The sequence below is a fragment of the Myotis yumanensis genome, unplaced genomic scaffold (assembly GCF_028538775.1).
Source record: "Myotis yumanensis isolate MYYU_CA2020_CCGP unplaced genomic scaffold, mMyoYum1.0.hap1 SCAF_2, whole genome shotgun sequence".
NCBI classification, from domain to species: domain Eukaryota; kingdom Metazoa; phylum Chordata; class Mammalia; order Chiroptera; family Vespertilionidae; genus Myotis; species Myotis yumanensis.
The window spans coordinates 138672562-138692562 of NW_027223753.1; the positions used below are offsets into that span (position 1 = coordinate 138672562).

General features: G+C 45.3%; 1 protein-coding gene across 1 annotated transcript in view; it reads right to left on the reverse strand.

The window, feature by feature from the left end:
* The window catches only part of CMSS1 (cms1 ribosomal small subunit homolog), a 393986-nt gene extending 390050 nt beyond the window's left edge, over positions 1-3936 (reverse strand). The window contains exon 1 of the mRNA XM_070406094.1: positions 3753-3936. Coding sequence (XP_070262195.1) covers positions 3753-3816 — 64 coding nt within the window. The 5' untranslated portion in view covers positions 3817-3936. The remainder of the gene's footprint in view (positions 1-3752) is intronic.
* Positions 3937-20001: the final 16065 nt, after the last annotated feature.

A 20001-nucleotide genomic window follows, 5' to 3' on the forward strand; every position in this document is an offset into this window, starting at 1 on the left:
CTAGTTAGATGCTTGGTAAGAGATGACATCAAAGATTCAGAATTAACTAGGGAAAGCATATGAAAAACCCACTTAAAGAAGTGGAGGCTAGAAGTTTTGCAGACTGTGAAAACTATCCTCTTTAAAAGTAAGCTGTATGTTTGCCAGTCATTCCTAAATCTGTATCTACAGCCCTGACCCAACCCTGGAGCTCCAGACCCAGCTGACTACTAGATACTTGACTTGGTAATTTAATAGTCATGTTATTGGAATAAAAAGGGGAAACAATCAGTGTTCTCTTCAGTTAGTGAATGATCAAGTGACCCTCTCTATCTCCAGGAACTCTCAACTCTGCTCCCTAAGTCACGAAATCCATGCAGTTAATGACATTCTCTGTTTTCAGCTTCACACTTTATCATCATCATTAATGTTTTGCAGTCATGATTCTACTGCATGTATTGTTCACTTAAACCAGTTCAAACAATTTCTTAAGGAAGGCAGGGAATAAGAAAATAAGTGGAAAAAAAATTAGATGCCGTAAGATGATTCCTGGGTTCTGCTGCCTGAAGCAGACTGCACTGCACATTCCTCAACAGAAGCAACTCTCAGCTGTCTTATCCTGGGCCATGACTCCAATCACCACCAATAATGTCACCAATGGAGAGATCACACATCCCAGGTGGACCAGGACAGTTCCAGTAAAATTCTAATAGCATGGCTTTCCACTCTCAAAAGTGCCTGGATTGGATGAGAAATTATATGTCTACTTATGTATATGATCACCAAGAGCTCTGTAGCATCTTGCATTCATTCACTCATTCCTCCATCCATCCATTCATTCATTCATCTAATATCTACCAAACTCCAAGTACCAGGTCCCATGTTGGGTTCCATTACAATGCAGGATTCTAATATAAAAATGACATATCTTGAAAAGCCACAAGATGTATGCAGAAAGGGTCATATTTAGATCAAGAGCTTCAGTAAGAGTCTCTGAATTACATACCACATCTAAGAAGACATGAGAACAGCAAAAACAGTATATTTGCTTAGACACATAATAAACAGATAACTGGATACATTAGACAGATGTTATACACAGTGTAAAACCAGCAAATATTTGTTGAATAAATGACTAAAATGCTCCATTGTATTGTCACCATTGGTGTGAACTGGGAACAGGTAATAAGGAAAGATGTTTATTTTTATAGACAAATAGCACACAACAGGAATAAAAGCATCATTACAACTATCCTTTTTTCTGATTTAAGGTACTATTTCTCCTTTGATCTTCAAAACAAAACATAATTTATACATTTTAGGCTGATTTTCCCCATTAATGTAGGAAGAATCCAGAAATCTGAATTGGTTCAACTGTGATTTCTTCCAGATTAGAAATACTATACAGATCAGTTAGGCAAATTACCAGTAAATTATCACTCAAGCAGAATTCAAGGAAGCTTATATGCTCACTTTACCTAAAAGCAGTAACAAAGCAAAGACCTCTCACAAATTTAATGTTAGTGATTTTCAAAGCTTAGTCTTATAGCTAGAAGGAATCTAAAAAGTAAGGTAATCCTGACAACTCCAACATATTATCTTGATGGGGATTCTGGCAACTTAGACGAAGGAGGCTATAGCACTTTAAAGTTCTACTAGATTCAATGTTTAGAACTGTTGGTGGGTGAAACCCCTACAAAGATAATCCCTAAGAACCCTCATTTTACAGATCATGATAATGAGGCCCGAGAAGCCATGTAGTAATAGTGGGAAAAGTGTGATTTAGAAAGTCAGGCACAGTTGACTAACCTCTTCCCAGATATTTTCCTTGCTGTGTATTTCTCAGAACAATACTTTTCTGTTTTTCATTTATAAAAATGACACTTACCTTTTAAAGATATTATAAAGATGAAATAAATTCCTATTTATAAAAACATCTAGCACATAGCTGATGCTCAATACAAGTTGATTTTCCTCCTTCCAAAGGGTAACTAACTTTAGAGACACATTGCTGGTGAGCAGCAAGAGACAGGACTAGAATCAAGAATTAGGATTCCCTTCACCACTAGAAAAGATTTTAATTAGTTCTTAAATGGTCTCTATCCTTTAAGAAATATAGCTTTTAACACCTGAGATAAGGGGAGAGGGTAATTAAAGTAAATATGGGACACCACAGCCTACAAAGAAAGATAATTGTGCCTTGAAACACAGAGATGCATTTGCTAGGAACAAAGTTCCAAAAGAGTCAGGAAGTTATTCTAGACATATTACATTGGCTACTTTTAAAAAATGACTTCTGCTCAAGATCATATATGTATCCCATTCATTTAGGGTCATTCTATTGGTAAAGTACTCTATCAATAGTAATATAATTAATGGATATAAATTTTTATTTTATTTATTTATTTATTTTTAAAAAATATATTTTCATTGACTTCAGAGAGGAAGGAAGAGGGAGAGAGAGAGAGAAACATCCATGATGAGAGCGAATCATGGATCGGCTGCCTCCTGCAAGTCCCCCACTGGGGATCAAGCCCATATCCCGGGCACATGCCCTTGACCAGAATCGAATCTGGAACCTTTCAGTTCGCAGGCAGACGCTCTATCCACTGCGCCAAACCGGCTAGGGCAATTTTTAATAAAGAAAAATTGTACTGAAACAAAAATGACATCTGCTCAGTTTGTACTGAAAGCTGCCCTTGTGGAAACAGGCTTTAGTAGAATTTTGTTGTTTTTAACAGACATTTCACAACTCATATTTCAACATTAATGTTTGCAGCAAATATGTATTAAGTGTCCATCATGTGCAGGGCCCTGTGGACTATACAGACATAAATCAGACTTTGGCCGTGTCCTAAAAATAAATCTCAAAAGCTAGTAGAGAGGCCGGCCAACTTTGAAGAAAGACAGAGAACATAATTAAGCCTTATGGGACGTGAAAAGAAAAGTCCCATGCCAGGTCTACGGTGAGAAGTTACTTCATGCTCTCTCCTCTAGGATAACATGTCCACGGCACTGGCAGGGGGTACACACAGCACAGTAAACATCGTATGGATTGTGCGAACTTAATCCTAGTCTTGCTTCTGATTCCAACTAGCTACGCGCACTTGTCCAATTACTTTACATCTTTAGGTCTCACGTTCCTCGTCTGTAAAATGAGTTCAAACGGACGATCCCCAAGCCTCCTTTAGGCTCCAATAGTCCAAATGACATCACTATGATGACGTCAGCAAGAAAAACTCCGGTTTCTATTTACCACACACTTCCCATGTGCCAAGCACTGTGCTACGGTGCATCCTTTATATTATCTTCATTTAACCTTCACAACAACCTTATGAAATTGGCATTGTTATTATCCTTATTTAGAGATGGGGTGGGGGTGGGGGGGCAGTATTATGGGGCTGGAGTCGGGGTTTGAACGGAAGCAGTCTGAACCTACTCTAGGAGTTACTCTTAACCCCTACAACCCACACGGTGTCTTCACGAAAACCGTCTTACCCACTAAGAAAATAAGGGAAAGAAAAACAGAGCTTGGAAGAGGGTCCTTCCTGGCTGGCGGGCAGATCTGGGTTCACGTCACACTTCTCTGTCCCACGTGTTAGTGAGTCTCAGCACCGCCTCCCCGGCGATGCCCGCGCGCTGCCACCGCTGTGCGCGCCACAGCTGGACGGAGCTGGTGACGGCCAGGGGCGGCCGGGCGGGGGCGCGCGGAGGGGCTCGGGGCGGGGGCAGGGGCGGGGGAGGCCCCGCGGGTGCGCGGGCAGAGTGGGTACCTGGGCTGCTGTCGGCTCCTGCCGGCTGGTTCTCCCACCAGTCGTCTCCAAGATCGTCTGCCATCTCCACGCGGGGCTCTCCGTGGGCGGACCACGAGGGAAAAGCTTACGGAGGCAGAGACTCGCTGTCGCGCAGCCAGGGGTCCGAAGAAGCAGCACGAACAGCCTCTCCTCAGACCGCGTCGCCTCCGCCCCGCAGCGATGGCGTCAGAACCTCCGTCCCGCCTCCCCGGCAACCGCGCCCAACTCGTCGCAGTTTCCACACCTGTGCTCCTGGGCAGGGTCGGTTTGGAGACTCAAAATAAATCCCTACAAAAGCACAAAGACAAGAATACGCGTAAGCAAAAAAGAAAGATTATATTTTTAATTAGTTATTTTTAAACTTTAGGTTTTATTTTTGCTTAAAGTTGTTGTCGAAAGTGTGGAACCGGATGCGAAGACAGTTTTCCTCTGCTCAGTTTCAAAGAACTGGAGCCGCGGGACCAGACCCGAGCACGTGGCTGTGTTTTCATGTGTGTGTCAATGTCTGGGTGTCCTGTGTTTGTACAGTTTGCTCTTATAAAAGGTGCACAAGGGCTCATGGCCATGAATGTTGGGCCTTTGTTGTAGATGTGGGTACTGCTCTTTTTGTCCGATGTGAGTAAAGAAATTGATTGGTCTGTAAGGGCTCACCCACGGAAAGACCCTGCTTGCCCGAAAAGTTTAGAATCGACTCCCTCACCCCCTTCCATTGTGCAATTCTTCCCCCTCCTCCGCCCTTTCCCCCTCCCTTAGAGGGGGGCCCATGGCCACCTAACTATAGGTAAGAGACCTACAGTGCTTCTTGTCTCACTTTCAACGTCAAGTGGCAGAGATGGGCAAGGAAGACCTGATGTGCGCCAAGTGCTGCAGCCAGCTGTAAGGTAAGTATAGACAATATTTTCAGGCCGGTCTTATTACACAGTAGTAAAAATTTAGGAAAAAAAAAGGATTAAATACACGCAACGTGGCCGGCACTATGCTTGGAATAGTGGTTTAAAGATGTGTAAGATATGATGGCGCCTTCCAGATGTCACCAACTAGAGTAGAGGAAATAGAACTTTTATGGCTAAAGGCTAATGATAGGATACATCCTGCTAAATAACAAAGAGTTATTAAGTATCTTAATCTGATAAGGATAGGATTAGTCATTATGTGAACAATTCCCCAAACCCACCCAGCAAATAGGTGGTGTATAAATGCATTACAGTTAGACTTGATCAGCGTGCCGTAAGTACCCTAAAAGAAAAAATAGGAGGTATAAAGTGGCAAATGTAAAATCATCTGTAATCCTCAAAATGAATGACTTCCATGGGGAAATGTAAATAAATGGCAGATGATTATGATGATTGATAGATTATTGAGAAGGAAAATTGGATGAGAAATTACAATGTGGAAGAGGAAATGCCATGGCTAATAAACATATGAAAGGTCGCTCTGTCTCATTATTAATCTGAGACATACAAAAAAGGCTATTTTGAGATACTGTTATTTTTATTCAGTAAATTGACAAAATTAAGTCTGGGAATACCAAATTCTGGAGTGTATATGCATCAGTAGGAATTCTTACACATTATTGTCGTGAGTGTAAATTGGTATAGCCACGTGGAAAAGCAATTTGGCAAAATCTTGTAAAGGTCAACATACATACCTTATGATCCAGCAATTTCCACTCCTAAATATATACACTTGGGAACCTCTTGCCTATGTGTACCAGGAAACTATAAAATAATATTCATAGCAGCACTGTTAGTAATAGCAAAAAAATAGAAACAACCCAAATGTGTTTGTACGGGAAATGGATAATTAAATTATAATACAGCCATATAATTAAGCAGAATAAATGAATGAATACACATAACATGGATATAATTTGGAAACAATGCTGAGTTTTTTAAAAAGCCAAGTACTAGCCCTAACTTGTTTGGCTCTATGCGACGGCCTGTGGACTGAAAGGTCCCAGGTTCAATTCCAGTCAAGTGCATTTACCTTGGTTGTGAGCACATCCCCAGTAGGGGGTGTGCAGGAGGCAACTGATCGATGTTTCTCTCTCATCGATATTTCTAACTCTCTATCCCTCTCCCTCCCTCTCTGTAAAAAATCAATAAAATATATATATATTTTAAAAGCCAAGTATTAGATGCCGTTTTATAAAGTTCAAATACAAGGAAAACTAAAAATTGTTTAGGTAAAAAAATGCATATGTGATTTTAAGGTTAGAGAATGGTAAGCACAAAATTCAGCACGTTTCAGGTACCTCTAAATATTTACACTGAGTGGCCAGATTACCATGACCGGCCAGATTATTATGACTGGCCAGATTATTATGACCACCCCATCAGTACAATGAAGTGAATTAGTTATGCAAATAATAATAATAATAATAATAATAAAACCTTGAGAGTATTTGCTTAGGAAGTTTTCAATATTCAGTATTTTTGGAAGTGTCAATGAAGTACTGATGGGGTGGTCATAATAATCTGGCCGGTCATAATAATCTGGCTACTCGGTGTATATATTATTTCAGGTAATCATCATAACTCCATTGAGGCACTGTGCTGAATTGGATATTTTCTATTTAACACTGTCTACTTTCTATGCTCTAGAACAGGGGTGGGCAACCCCTGGCACGCGTGCCAAACATGGCACACCAGTAACTTTTGCTGGCACGCGAAACCCTCTCTTATAATCTTCCATTTACAATTGTGAATCTTTGTTCTCAGTGATGAATTTTGTTAAGTCTCGTAATAGGAGTAGCCTGACAGATGAAAGTAGTAGCTCGTGCATATCTCTGAAGGTCATGAAATATAAACCTGATGTAAAATCTCTGTCATCAGTGATGCAGCAGCAAAAGTCCCACTGATAATATCAAACGGAGGAACAAACTTTCATAAAGTTTTCTGTCGGGCTATCAGTGTACATGTATACATTAAAAAATAAATGTATTTTTCATCATCATATACTGTGTTTTTGTCGCTCGAATGAATTTTATTATTTCTTCAAGGTTCGTCACATACGTACACCTTAAGAGATATCAAGTAGGCGTAACATGTTCTCAAAAAATTAGGGTTGGCATGCAGAAGAATTTTGAGTCAGAGATTTTGCTGGTTTTGGCACGCACTCACAAAAAGGTTGCCCACCCCTGCTCTAGAAGATTGATGTAAATGTCCCCTGAGCTTTGGGTTCAGATTTGGGTTCAGCAAATTGGAGGCATCAGTACGAAATTAAAGGATGAGAGAAAAATAACACCCTAAGTTTTCTCTTTAAGGCTGGGACCAGGGTGAGGCAAGCAGAGGCCTAGGGTGCAAAATTTAAGAAGTATCTTACTCTCAGCCTGGCACTTCTGCAAACCTGAGAGTGTGAGTGTCCCTAACTGTACTGGGGGTTTCTGCTTGCTTCACCCGAGTACTGGCCCTCATGCCTCTACCAAAGACCAAGGCTTATCCTTACTCCCTTAGCTCTATTACTAGCCCTGGGGTTCTGCACCATCCCTTGTTTACCTAACTCCACTTTATCTTCATAGTCCCTTTACTAAATTCTTTTCAATTATCCAGTTTAAGGATCCCTTCCTGGGGGGCAGGGGTGTGGGGGTACAGTCACTGCCTTAGTTTGGGTTCCTCCAAAAGCAGAACCTGTGACAGGGCATAGATGCAAGTATTTTATTTGGGAGATGATGGGGGAGGTGGGGAACAGGAATAAAGGCAGGGAAAGTGAATATTAAACTGGTTATTGGTATGGGCAATAACTGGCTTTTATATCCTGTTGGGTACCCACTGAGAAATAATGTAGACTGTGCCTCAGAATTTTCCTCAGGAAGGAAGAGGCTAGGGCATTTACCCACGGACCATCATCTTCCATTGGATGAGGATTGTCCCAGGAGATTTGAATTTCCAGCTACTCCCAGGTTATGGTGCCATTGCAGAAAGGCCTGAGGCAGAAGAGTAGAACTACACATTTCACCCTGCTTGAGGTGGGATGCTACCAGTTGCCAGAACTTTCCTCCTTGGCTGGACAGCTTCCAAGGTGGGCTGAGAGGTCCAAAAAGCATCCGCTCCAAATTTGTACTGTTGTTCTCTCCATTTTATAAATGGTGAATGTGGGAAGCCACCGCTTGCCACTACTGTTATGAGCATGCACCAAGGAATGCGGGAGGCTGATGGACCTTGAGCGTTAGCAGGGCTGACGCTAGGCACCGATTGTTTATGTTGAGATAGTGGTGGCTTGAAGCAGTTTCCTGACCTGATAGCCTCCAAGTAAATGTTTACTGGACCTTACTGATCTTTACTGACCTTTGAGACTGTCTGTCTGCTACTTGTTTGCCGTGTTTTACTGAAGGTAAGATGTGTATCTAAAATTAAATAAAAAGCGGACTAGGCCAGATCTCGGTGTGTCTCTTCAAGAAAGAGGCTCCACCTGGCCCCCAATGCCTTCTAAATTCATATTTCTTGTATAGCATTTTCATTTGTGCATCAGCCCCTCCTTCAGATCCTGAACCTCGCTGCGAAGGTCGAGGCAGGTGAAACTAAGGCACAGAGAAGTAACTTGCTCTCGTCACCCATCTAGTAGGTGGTTTCCCATCTGCCTATGCTTTCACAAATTCCCAAAGCTGTCTGTGACCCAGAAATGATCCATACCCACACACCATTGTCCAGAGACCTTTATTTTCTGCAACCAGAGGCCATACTGTACTTTAAGTTCAGCCCAGAAATTGATCAAAAGGGTGGCAGAGCTATAAAGAGACGAAATGCCCAGGCTGACATGTTTGTTATGCTAAAGTCAAATCAAACTCTGGGACTGCGATGGGGACAGTTGGATAGATATGCTTGAGGTCCCTGAATCCCCAGGTTCCTGAGCCTTCTGGGCTGACAGAAGAGCCCCTTCCCCCTTGCTGGAAAAAAAGCAGACATTATCTGGAGATGATTCAAGGCCTTACCTTAGTCAATTGCCTCACAAAATGCTGTGTATGCCCTCACCTTCTCTCATTGCTTCTTCACCAAAAACTAGTGTTAGATCTCAATATAGACAGAATGGAAAGTGAAGTTCTTTTTTTTTTTAATTCAGATTTAACTGTATCCTGTATTTATTTATTTTTTTAAAAAATATATATTTTATTGATTTTTTACAGAGAGGAAGGGAGAGGGATAGAGAGTTAGAAACATTGATGAGAGAGAAGCATCGATCAGCTGCCTCCTGCACATCCCCTAGTGGGGATGTGCCCGCAACCAAAGTACATGCCCTTGTCCGGAATCGAACCTGGGACCCTTTAGTCCCCAGGCCGATGCTCTATCCAGTGAGCCAAACTGGCTAGGGCGGAAAGTGCAGTTCTTACTACAGGAGAAAATTCTTTATTCATAAGAAAAGCCACAGGTTTATATATATATATATATATATATATATATATACTAGAGGCCTGTTGCATGAAAAGATTCCTGCAATAGGCTTTCCCTTCCCCTGGCTGCTGGCACCGGTTTTCCTCTGGCACCCGGGACCCAGGCCTTTGCTCCGGCCAGAGCCACCTTCAAGCCTTCGCTGCCCCACCCGGCTGCCCCGAGCCGGGTGGCACACGGGGCGCCCGAGTGGGCTGGCAGATCGCTGCTGCCCCGCTCGGCCACCCTGGGTCAGGTTGCACACGGGACGCCCGCCGCCCCGGGTCGCAGATAGCAGGCCCGGATGGTGGCAGGACAGACGGGATGGCACTGTCCCACCCTGCCTGCGGTATGCAAATTAGCCGCCATCTTTGTTGGCAGTTAATTTGCATATCGTGCTGATTAGCCAATGGTATTAGATAGGATTACATATATCAGCAGGAACCAAGAATTTTATAGTGTAATGGATCTTGAGAATATTGGACCATCAGTATGTAAAGCTGAGTAGGAGAGAAGTTGATATGGGGATACTCTCAAGTAGCTGAGGATTTAATGTCCCAGCAAGTCCTAACACCCTGTGAGGATGGCCACTTCAAGCTTGGACACAATGGTGACATCAGAACTTTCTTGACATATTATTAGGGAAAGGGTCAGGAGGCTCAGAAGTGAACTTCTTAGAATGGATTTGTTGTTTGAAATCAGAGAATTTGCCAGCTGACTATTCTGTGGGAGGACCCGGGGCGGCGGGCGTCCTGTGTGCAACCCATGTGCAATCCTTTCACTAAAGCAGTAAGATTGCAGTAGTGAGTAGTCATTGACTAAGATGAGGGGCTCAATGGTGACTGTCCTGTGCAGGCCAGAGATGACAATAGTAGATGCTCTGGGGTCACTGAGTATTATAGGATTCCAGAAAAGCAAAGGCAGTTTGCAGCATTTAACCATCAGAAACAAAGTGAATGTAATTAGCAGTCAGGGATCTTTGACATATAGGATGTTCCAAGAGGCAAGATAGGTCAGAAGTTAATGAGAGTATTGGTTGATTTATATAACAACAACAGAAGCAACACAATCAGGAGCAGAAAACAGATGTCAACTGCCAAATGGAAAAGCATGATCTCTGGACCCATTTGCAGATATGAGCCAGTTCTCAAACCTAGAGCCCATTGATTAAAGGGAATATGAATTCCCCTGAGAAATTTCTCTGCAACACATCCAGTACAAGGATGGGGCAAAAGTAGGTTACAGTTCTTCCTATAGAAAATAATGCAATAATCTATATATCTACACTAATAAAAGAGAAACATGGTAATTAGCGTACGACCGCTACCCTTCCCATTGGCTAATCAGCATATCCTTATGCAAATTAACTGTCAGCCAAGATGGTGGCCGGCAGCCATGCACTGAAGCAAGCAGGGAGGCTTGCTTGCTCCAGTGATGGCGGACTCCAACGTTCCCTGCCTGACTTGCCGGCCTCTCAGCTGCAACTCTAAGCAACTATGTTGCAAATATAGAAGCTAAACAAAACCCTAGAAACCGACTTTCAGTCAGCTGGGCTTTAGCCAGCCGGACCACAACATTGTATCAAATACAGAAGGTAAAGGCCAGAAACCTGCTTTCAGGAGCCGAGGCCTCAGAGCTAAAGCTGGCCCAGAATAAAAAAAAGAAAAAGAAAAAAAGGAGCAGTTGGGAGCTTCAGTCACCCGCCAGCCTGAAAACGGCCCTCAGCCCCTCAGCCAGACTGGCCAGGCACCCCAGTGGGGACCCCCACCCTGATCCAGGACACCCTTCAGGGCAAACCAGCCGGACCCCAAAGGGTAATATGCCTCCTGGCACCGGGACCAGCGGAGCAGCGAGGCTCCCGGCACTGGGATCAGCGTGACAGGGGGCAGCGCCCAAACCCCCTGATCGCCCTGCGGCTCTGTGTGTGACAGGGTGCAGCGCCCCTAACCCCCTGATCGGCCCTGCTCTGTGTGTGACAGGGTGCAGCGCCCCCACACCCCCCCCCCCCCCATGGGCTCTGCTCTGTGTGTGACGGGGTAGACCCATAACCTCCCCATCGGCCCTGCCCTGAGTGTGACAGGGTGCAGCGCCCCTAACCCCCTGATCGGCCCTGCTCTGTGTGTGACAGGGTGCGGCGCCCCAACCCCCCCCCCCCCCCCCCCATGGGCTCTGCTCTGTGTGTGACGGGGTAGACCCATAACCTCCCCATCGGCCCTGCCCTGAGTGTGACAGTGGCGGCACCCCAACCCCCTGATCGGCCCTGCTCTGTGGGTGATAGAGGGCGGCGCCCCAACCCCCCTCCACGGGCCTTGCTCTGTGTGTAATGGGGTAGAGCCATAACCTCCCCATTGGCCCTGTCCTGAGTGTGACAGGGTGCAGCGCCCCAACCCCCTGATCTGCCCTGCTCTGTGTGTGACAGGGGGCGATGCCCCAACTCCCCTATTGGCCCTACTCTGTGAGTGACAGGGGGCAGCGTCCCAACCCCCTGATCGGCCCTGCTCTGTGAGTGACAGGGGGGAGCTCCCCAACCCCCTGATCGACCCTGCTCTGTGTGTGACAGGGTACGGAGCCCCAACCCCCCTGATGGGCCCTGCTCTGTGAGTGACAGGGGGCAGCGCCCCAATCCCCTGATTAGCCCTGCTCTGTGCGTGACAGGGGGTGGCACCGCAACCTCCCCATCAACCCTGCCTTGAGTGTGACAGGGGGCGGTGCCCCAACCCCCCAATCAGCCCTACCCTGAGTGTGACTGAGGGTGGCATCGCAACCTCCTGATCCGCCCTGCTGTGTGCATGACAGGGGGCGGCGCCCCAACTCCCCAATTGGCCCTGCTCTGAGCCTGACCAGGGGCTGCACCTAGCGATTGGGCATGCCCTCTGCCACCCGGGAGCAGGCCTAAGCCAGCAGGTCATTATCTCCCGAGGGGTCCCACACTGCGAGAGGGCACAGGCCGGGCTGGGGGACCCCCCCCCCCAGGGGACAAATTTTTGTGCACTGGGCCTCTAGTATATATATAAAAGCCTAAGTGACCATCACAACTGAATGGACGACTGAACAGGCTGTGTGGGGTGACCAGGCCAGCAGGGTGTTAGTGAGGGACAACCAAATGACTGAGCAACAGGCTGTGTGGGGCGACCAGGCCAGCAGGGGGGTTAGTGAGGGACAACCAAATGACTGAGCAACAGGCTGCGTGGGGCGACCAGGCCAGCAGGGGAGTTAGTGAGGGACGACCAAACGACTGAGCAGCAGGCTTCAAAGATGGCAGCACCCACAGCCAATCAGGAGGGAATATGCTAATTGACTGCCATGCCCTCAAAGATGGCAGTGCCCACAGCCATAAGATGGCCTGCAGGGGAGGGCAGTTGTGGGTGATGAGGCCTGCAGGGGAGGACAGTTAGGGGCGACCAGGCCAGCAGGGGAGGGCAGTTGGAGGTGACCAGGCCTGCAGGGGAGGGCAATTAGAGGCAACCAGGCCAGCAAGGGAGGGCAGTTGGGGGCAATCGGGCTGGTAGGGGAGTGGTTAGGGGCAATCAGGCAGGCAGGCAGGTGAGCGGTTGGGAGCCAGCAGTCCTGGATTGTGAGAGGGGTCGGGCCTAAACCGGCAGTCGGACATCCCCCGAAGGATCCCAGATTGAAGAGGGTGCAGGCTGGGCTGAGGGACAAACCCCAAGTGCACAAATTTCATGCACCGGGCCTCTAGTCTATACTAATAAAAGTCTATGTGGTCCTCACGTGACGTCGTCAGAAGATGGCCGCACGCACAGCGGAGACAGGGCCTGGCAGCCACTCTGCGTGGTGAGGCCTGGGGGTCCTGCGGCTCTACACAGCGTGGAGGAGGCCGGTCCCGGCGGAGGAGGCGGGTTGCAGCAGGGGAGGGCAGTTGTGGGCGATTGAGCCGACAAGGGAGGGCAGTTAGGGGTGATTGGGCTGGCAGGGGAGCAGTTAGGCATCAATCAGGCCAGCAGGGGAGCGGTTAAGGGGCAATCAGGCTGGCAACAGAAGCGGTTAGGGACAATCAGGCAGGCAGGCAGGCGAGCAGTTAGGAGCCAGCAGTCCCAGATTGTGAGAGGGATGTCCAACTGCCGGTTTAGGCCCGATCCCTGTGGGACAGTCGGACATCCCCCGAGGGGTCCCAGATTGGAGAGGGTGCAGGCAGGGCTGAGGGACACCCCTCCCCCATGCACAAGTTTCGTGCACCAGGCCACTAGTTAATAAATAATAATACAAGAATAAACTCTGTCTTTTGCAGACTCATAGCTGTAAACCTACTTTTGCCCCACCCTGTATGCAATATGTACTCAAACCTTTTCCAACAGAACCTATGACCAAATTTCAGATTAATTGTACAGTGAGGAAATGGAAAGTGTCTGGCTCTTTCAAGAGATGTTGGATAACCTGGTGAACTACGTGGATGCAGGGAATCTGAACTGCTTCCATAACTTCCTGTTAGAGTAGGGCATACAGGAGCCAGGTGATAGAGTCCTGACTCAAATCTGTTTCACAGTTGGTGGCTCCCATGGATCCATCAACTTATGGTTGTAGAGAGTGCCTGGGAAAGGCCCTTGAGGTGATTGTCATCTGAATCCAGCAGTGCCCGGCAGAGCCATGCCCTGGAAACATATCTTGCCAGAGGCAGGTGTGTTGTCAGCCTGACCTTCAGCTCAGGCTCCAGGGGATGGGTTTCATTATCTAAATCCAGCCAAACACCAGGAACAAACATGATTATCTGGCCCCACCCAGATGTGACGATTACAAAGAAGCCATAAGAATGCACATAATCGCCTTTGTCTTGGGCTTTAATAAACCTTCCTGGTATTTTTCTGTATAAAATAAACTTGCTGTATTGGCTCTGGGTCACTGTCTCTCCATCAGAGTACAGATGTCCCACCCAGCCCCAGCTTTTTCCTTCTATCTCTGTGTCTGTCTCTTTCTTTCATTTTCTCAATCCTCAGCCACCCCTACTCAGGAACCAGACCGCTCTCTAGCCATGCTGGATGTGGAAAAGAGAGAAATATTTATATTTGACGCCCAGTTCCAGGGACCTGAGTACAGGGGAACTCTTAAAAGTCAGGCAAGGAGGTCGCTTTAAGAAGTGTGCCGCACAACAAACTAAAGAAGTAAGGTAAGGAGCAATTGTTATAGTAGCTGGGTGTAAAACATGGGTAATTCCGGGTCTCAGGAAAGAGGTCTCTACTCTCAAATGCTTAAAACTGTTATGCCCAGATTTCAGGATCCCCAAGAAACCACATCAGGGAGCCAGCCATGTCCAATGCAAAAGCATAAGAGTTTTTATTCGAGCTAGCTCGGCTCCCCCACCTTGCCGACACAGCAGCAGGAAGCAGAGAGAGAGATAACTCTGTGTGGAGACGGGTTTTATAGTGGGGGTTGGAGGAAGGGGAGGAGAAAGGACTGTGCTCTGCCGATTGGCCAGGAGCAAGTCGGTGTCTTGTTCCTGGGTGTGGCTAGCAGAGGCTTAGACTTCCGGGAAGAAGCTCCTTGCCAAGCACGTGGCCAAGGTAAGATGGAGCACTTACCCTGGGGCAAGATGGAGGGCGTAGCCCTTACCCTGGGGCAAGGTGGAGGGCTTAGCCCTCGCCCTTTCAAAAACTATGCTCAAAACTAGAGGATGCTCTGTTAAATGTAGTCAGATTCTTGATTTCTTAAGTTTTGTTTATGAAACTTGCCCTTGGTTTCCTGAAGAGGGAACCGTCAACTTTCAAACATGGGAAAAGGTTGGAAAGCAGTTGCATGACTGATACACAGCAGAAGGTCCAGAGAAGATTCCTATTCCTACATTCACACTATGGTCTTTAATTCGTGATTGCCTTGATCCAGCGCAGGAGAGTTTAAGAATGTCTAAGCAAGGTGTGACCACAGCTTTACAGCCTACAGTGAAGGAATGTGAATCTCTAAAAATACCACCTCCCCCCTCTGCGCTTCCTCCGCCTCCACCCACCCCTCCTGCCACAGTAGTCAAAAGCCCGCCAGTTAAAGATTTACCTCCTAAATATGAGAGGGAGCTAGAGTTTGAGGAAGAGAGGGACAAGCATCACCGTGAGCAGGATGATTCAGATAATGAGGAAGATTTTGCTCGCAGTTTTGCGAAAATGACTCTAGTTACCCAGCCTTTAAGGCTAGAAGCAGGCGCTCTCTACATATGGTCATCTCTTCAGCTGCTGAGTGCATAATTGAGATGGCTATACTTTGTAGATGGTAGAACCATTACATGGATCTTCTGACATATGAAGTAGGAACCATTAGGGTAGGAAGGATCAAATGGAAGCCCCTAAGTCTGCCTCTCCCACCCCACTACATTGCAAAGATAGTAAGTCAGAAGTGCTATCTCACTCCAGTGGAACTGCAGAGATTAATGACAACCTAAAGGACTTAGAGGCTGAGGGGGTTCAGTTTGCCTAAATCAGATGGACCGTGGTAAATGATGGTGGGCTACTATAAACTTAATCAGATGGTATCTTCTATCATAAAGGCTGTAGCAGGTGTTGTATATTTGGATGAACCAATCAACACAGCCTCTAGCACTTCCTGTGTGATTTTGATCTGGCAAATGTATGCTACTTATACTCAATTTCTATCAGGGAAGAAGATCAAAAGCAGTTTGCATTCACTTGAGAAGATTGATTTCATGTTCACTCAAAGCTGTGAATGCTTTTCTATGAACCCTCCCAGGGATGGTTTCTCCTGCTCTTTGTCATAATATATTTCAAAAGAACTTGACCTGACTCTTCTTCAAAATATTGTATTGATTTGTTGTGTTGATGACACCATATTAACTAGGTCTTGGGAGAAGAAAATAAGTGCCTTAACATGCCAGAGGGTGATAAATTACAACTGTCTGGGGGCCTGCAACGTTGATCACATTTTTAGGTATCTGGATATCTGAGGCATGCCTGGTTATCCCCTTTAAGGTAAAGGAAAGTTATTTTATCTTTCATTTCCCATCACTAAGAAAAAGAAACAGTACTTGTTGCATCTCTTTGGATTGTACAGATAGCCTGTGCCACACTTGGAAATACTTCCTAACCCATTTATAAGTGAATCAAAGACTGCCAGTTTTGAGTAGGATCAAGAGGCATTAGGGCTTGGCAGCATGTTCAGGCTATGATACAAGCTGCTCATCCACTCAGTTCATGATGATGTGATAGACCTCAAGGTGTTAGGTGATAGATAATGATGCAGTGTAGAACCTAGCAGGACCTAAAAGGAGAGTCACAGCACAAACTCCTAGGGTTCCAGAGTTAAGGCCATGACTTCTGCAGCCAAACAATTCAGAAAGTGCCTACTGTCATAATACTGCACTCCAGTAGAAACTGAGCATCTGACTATGGAACATCAAATGGTTATGTGAGCAGAGCTGCCCTTCAGGACCTGGGTTTTATAAGGTCAGGTATGCACAGCAAAAACCCACTGAACAATAGAAATGGTATACATGAGATCACATTTAAGTGGGTTCAGAAGTTGTAGATACATGAACAGCTAGTCCAGATCTCCAAGTCTGTGGTATTCCTCAGCTCACACCTACGGTCAGATGAGGTGTTGCCTATGACCAGCTGATGATGAAGGAAAATGTTCAAGACTGGTTCAGGTTTGGCATGTTGGTGGAACTGAAAATAGACTACTACTGCACTACAGTCCTCCTCATGGAGTGGCCCTAAAGGACAGTGGTGAGGAGGATCCTAGTGGCCAGATCTTGAAGATGTACATTTAGTCATCACCTTTGAATGGAGAGAGAAATAGACTGAGAGAAGAATAAGCATAGTCTTGAGCAGAAGTGAATGGTATGTTTGAGCAGGTCAAGGGCCTGTAAGACAATATTTGAAGTTCTATAGCAAAGATATCTGGGAAGAGGCGTGTGGAGGGACCTGAGGGGGTGGCAAAAGTGTGCGCATCTTGTGTCCCATGTCTAGGTCCACCATGTCTAGCATCTATCACAGACAAGACACTGAACAGCCAGGTGGGCATGTGGCAGGTTGTATTTTCTAAAGATGCTACCAATATATCCCATCCTGCATATTTTCTTTACAACGTAACCTTGTTATTCCTCCTATTGAATAGTGAGGTCTGCATTATTTCTCTTTGAACCTGCGCAAACCTTTATCACCTCAACTAAGAGAATATGGTAGAAAGGATGTTCTGTGAATTCTGAGGCTAGATTTTTAAAATTCAGTGCCTTTCCACCTTGTTACCTTGGGATGCTCACATGGAACTCAGGAATCATGCTGTGAGAAAACGCAAAGTAGCCAACATGGAGAAATGATATGAAAAGGACATATGTAGGTATTCCAGCCCACAGCCCAGCAGAGGTCTCTGCTGACAACCAACATCAACAGCCAGGCCTGTAAATGAAGATGCCTCTGGGTTACTCTAGGCCCCAGTTGTTGATTCACCCCCAGCTGTGGTCCCAGATGTCATGGAGTAGGGAGAAATCATCCCACTATGTTCTCTCCAAATTCCTGACCCACTGAATTTATGTTAAGAAAAAAAAAAATCTGCTTGTGGAGCTGCTGTTTCTCCTCTGGCCATGAGAGGGAGCACTCATTCCTGCCAGTTACTGAAACCATGCTTTCCTTCTCCTAACCAAGGCTGCTCAGCCTGCCTAGAGTGGTAATGAATTTTTCCTCTCACTGCACAGGGCCTGGTGAGGTCAGGTGGCTGAAGTAAAACTTACTTTTGTTTATCTTATATCTGAGTATGTATGGGCTCTGTAAGACCCCTTTATTTAGAGAAAGAAAAACCTGATCTTTAACTTCCCTTTTGGCCCTGGAATATTGGCATGCAGATTGCATGCTTATGCTTGAAGAGAGGAAACTCGTTCTAGTTTGCACTTTGGAGTTATGGGGTGAAGGTGGAGTGTCTGGCAGGCAGACGTGAAGGTCCCTAGAAGGTAACATCTATTGAAGTGGAGGAGGGGCAATGAGTGGCAGTCCCCATAGGGGTCTGCAGAGCTTCCCTGGGGGAGGCTGGGACTTGTGGTTTCTGACCCACCACAGTGGTGTTGCTTAGACTCCTTATACATTTGGTAAACATGGTGATGCACTTGGAGGTAAGGGAGGCTGTGGAGGTCATTTCCCGTAACCTCCTTTATTATGGGTTATTCCTATTAGCAGGTGGTTTTTTCCTTTTAGTATTTTTTAAATTGTGGTAAAACATAAAATTTATCATCATGACCATTTTAAAACTTTACAGTTCAGTGGCATTAAATGCGTTCACCATCACCACTACCCATGTCCAGAATTATTTTTATCTTGCAAAACTGAAACTCTATACCCATTAAATAATTCCCCATTCCTATCACCTCTCAGCTGCTGACAACCACTCTTCTATTTGTGAAATCATATAATATTTGTTCTTTTGTGATCGGCTTATTTCTCTTAGTGTAATGCCCTCCACATTCATCCATGTTGTAGAATGTGTCAGAATTTTCTTTTTTAAAGCCGAGTAATATTCCATTGTATGTATACACCACATTTTCTTTATATGTTCATCTATTGGTGGATATCTGGGTTGCTTCTACTTTTAAATATAGTGAATAATATTGCTATGATCACTGATGTACAAGTACTGTATCTTTTTGTGTTCCTACTTTCAAGTCTTTGGCGTATATACCCAGAGGTGGAAATGCCAGATAATTTGGAAATTCTATTTAAATTTTTTGAGGAACCACTATACTGTTTTCATAGCCGTTGCCCAATTTTACATTCCCACCAGCAGTGCACAAGGGTTCCAATTTGTCCATATCCTAGATAACACTTATTTTCTGTTTTTTCTTAAATAGTAGCCATCATATTGGTGAGGTGATCCCTTTAGTTTTTAAAGCCTTATATATCTGTCCTTATATCTCCTAGTGGATAATGATGTCATCATCATATCCATCAATATGTCTTCTGGTAGCTGGCTGTTCCTATTGTCTCTGGTAAGGACCTTAAATAAGAAATTGGTCATCGCTTTCTCTTTCTCTATTGAGGCAAGCTAATAATCTGAGCCCTCACTGACCGGTGTTTGCTTCTAAGAAAGCTGAGAACTTTTACCTCCTGCCTTGAAGCAATATGAACTAATATCTGAGAGTGTGGACCTAGAGCCAGATATCTGGGTTAACATCCTGGAATCGTAATTTAGTAAATCGTGGGCAAGTTACTAGGCTTCAGTTTCTTCAGCTGTAAAATGGAGCTAATAATAGAGTTATGAGCAGCTACTAAGGCAATACATAAAAACACCTAAAGCAGTTTCTGGTACATGGTTGGCATTCAGCAAATGGTAGCAGCTCTTATCCCTCCATACTACACCCTACTACATCATCCACTCTTTCAACTACTGTAGAAGGTAGTTACTATCATCACTTACTATTTTATAGGTGCAAAAGCTGAAGTTTAGAGAGTTTAAGTAATTGAATCCAGATGACACAGCTGGTAGATAGAGGAGTTGAGATTTGTTCTCTGCATCTGACCTCAGAGCCCTCTCCTAGCATGTTTTGTGTTGGTGACTCTGGTTTGGCAGAACAAATAACAGGGACAGCATTGTCTTTGGTGAGGAAAGGCAACTATTATTAGTAGTAGGAACCTGGAGACTGGTCAAAGTTCCATTAGCTTTCCCCATTGTCTCTCATCCCAAGAAAAAGAACAGATGTGAACACAGCTGCCAGCCACTCATCAGATGAAAACTGACTTGGTTGTGCTCATTACAAAATTAATATTTAGGTCTTGGTGGATTTAACAAGGCACGTGCAATGTATGTCTCCATAGGATTTACAAGCTTTAATTTAGAGGTGCTTTTGATTTCTAATAAAAATCTATATTTTTTTATTTGCAGAAAGATAGCAAAGAAAAAAATCTCTGGGAGGATTCTGGATGCCT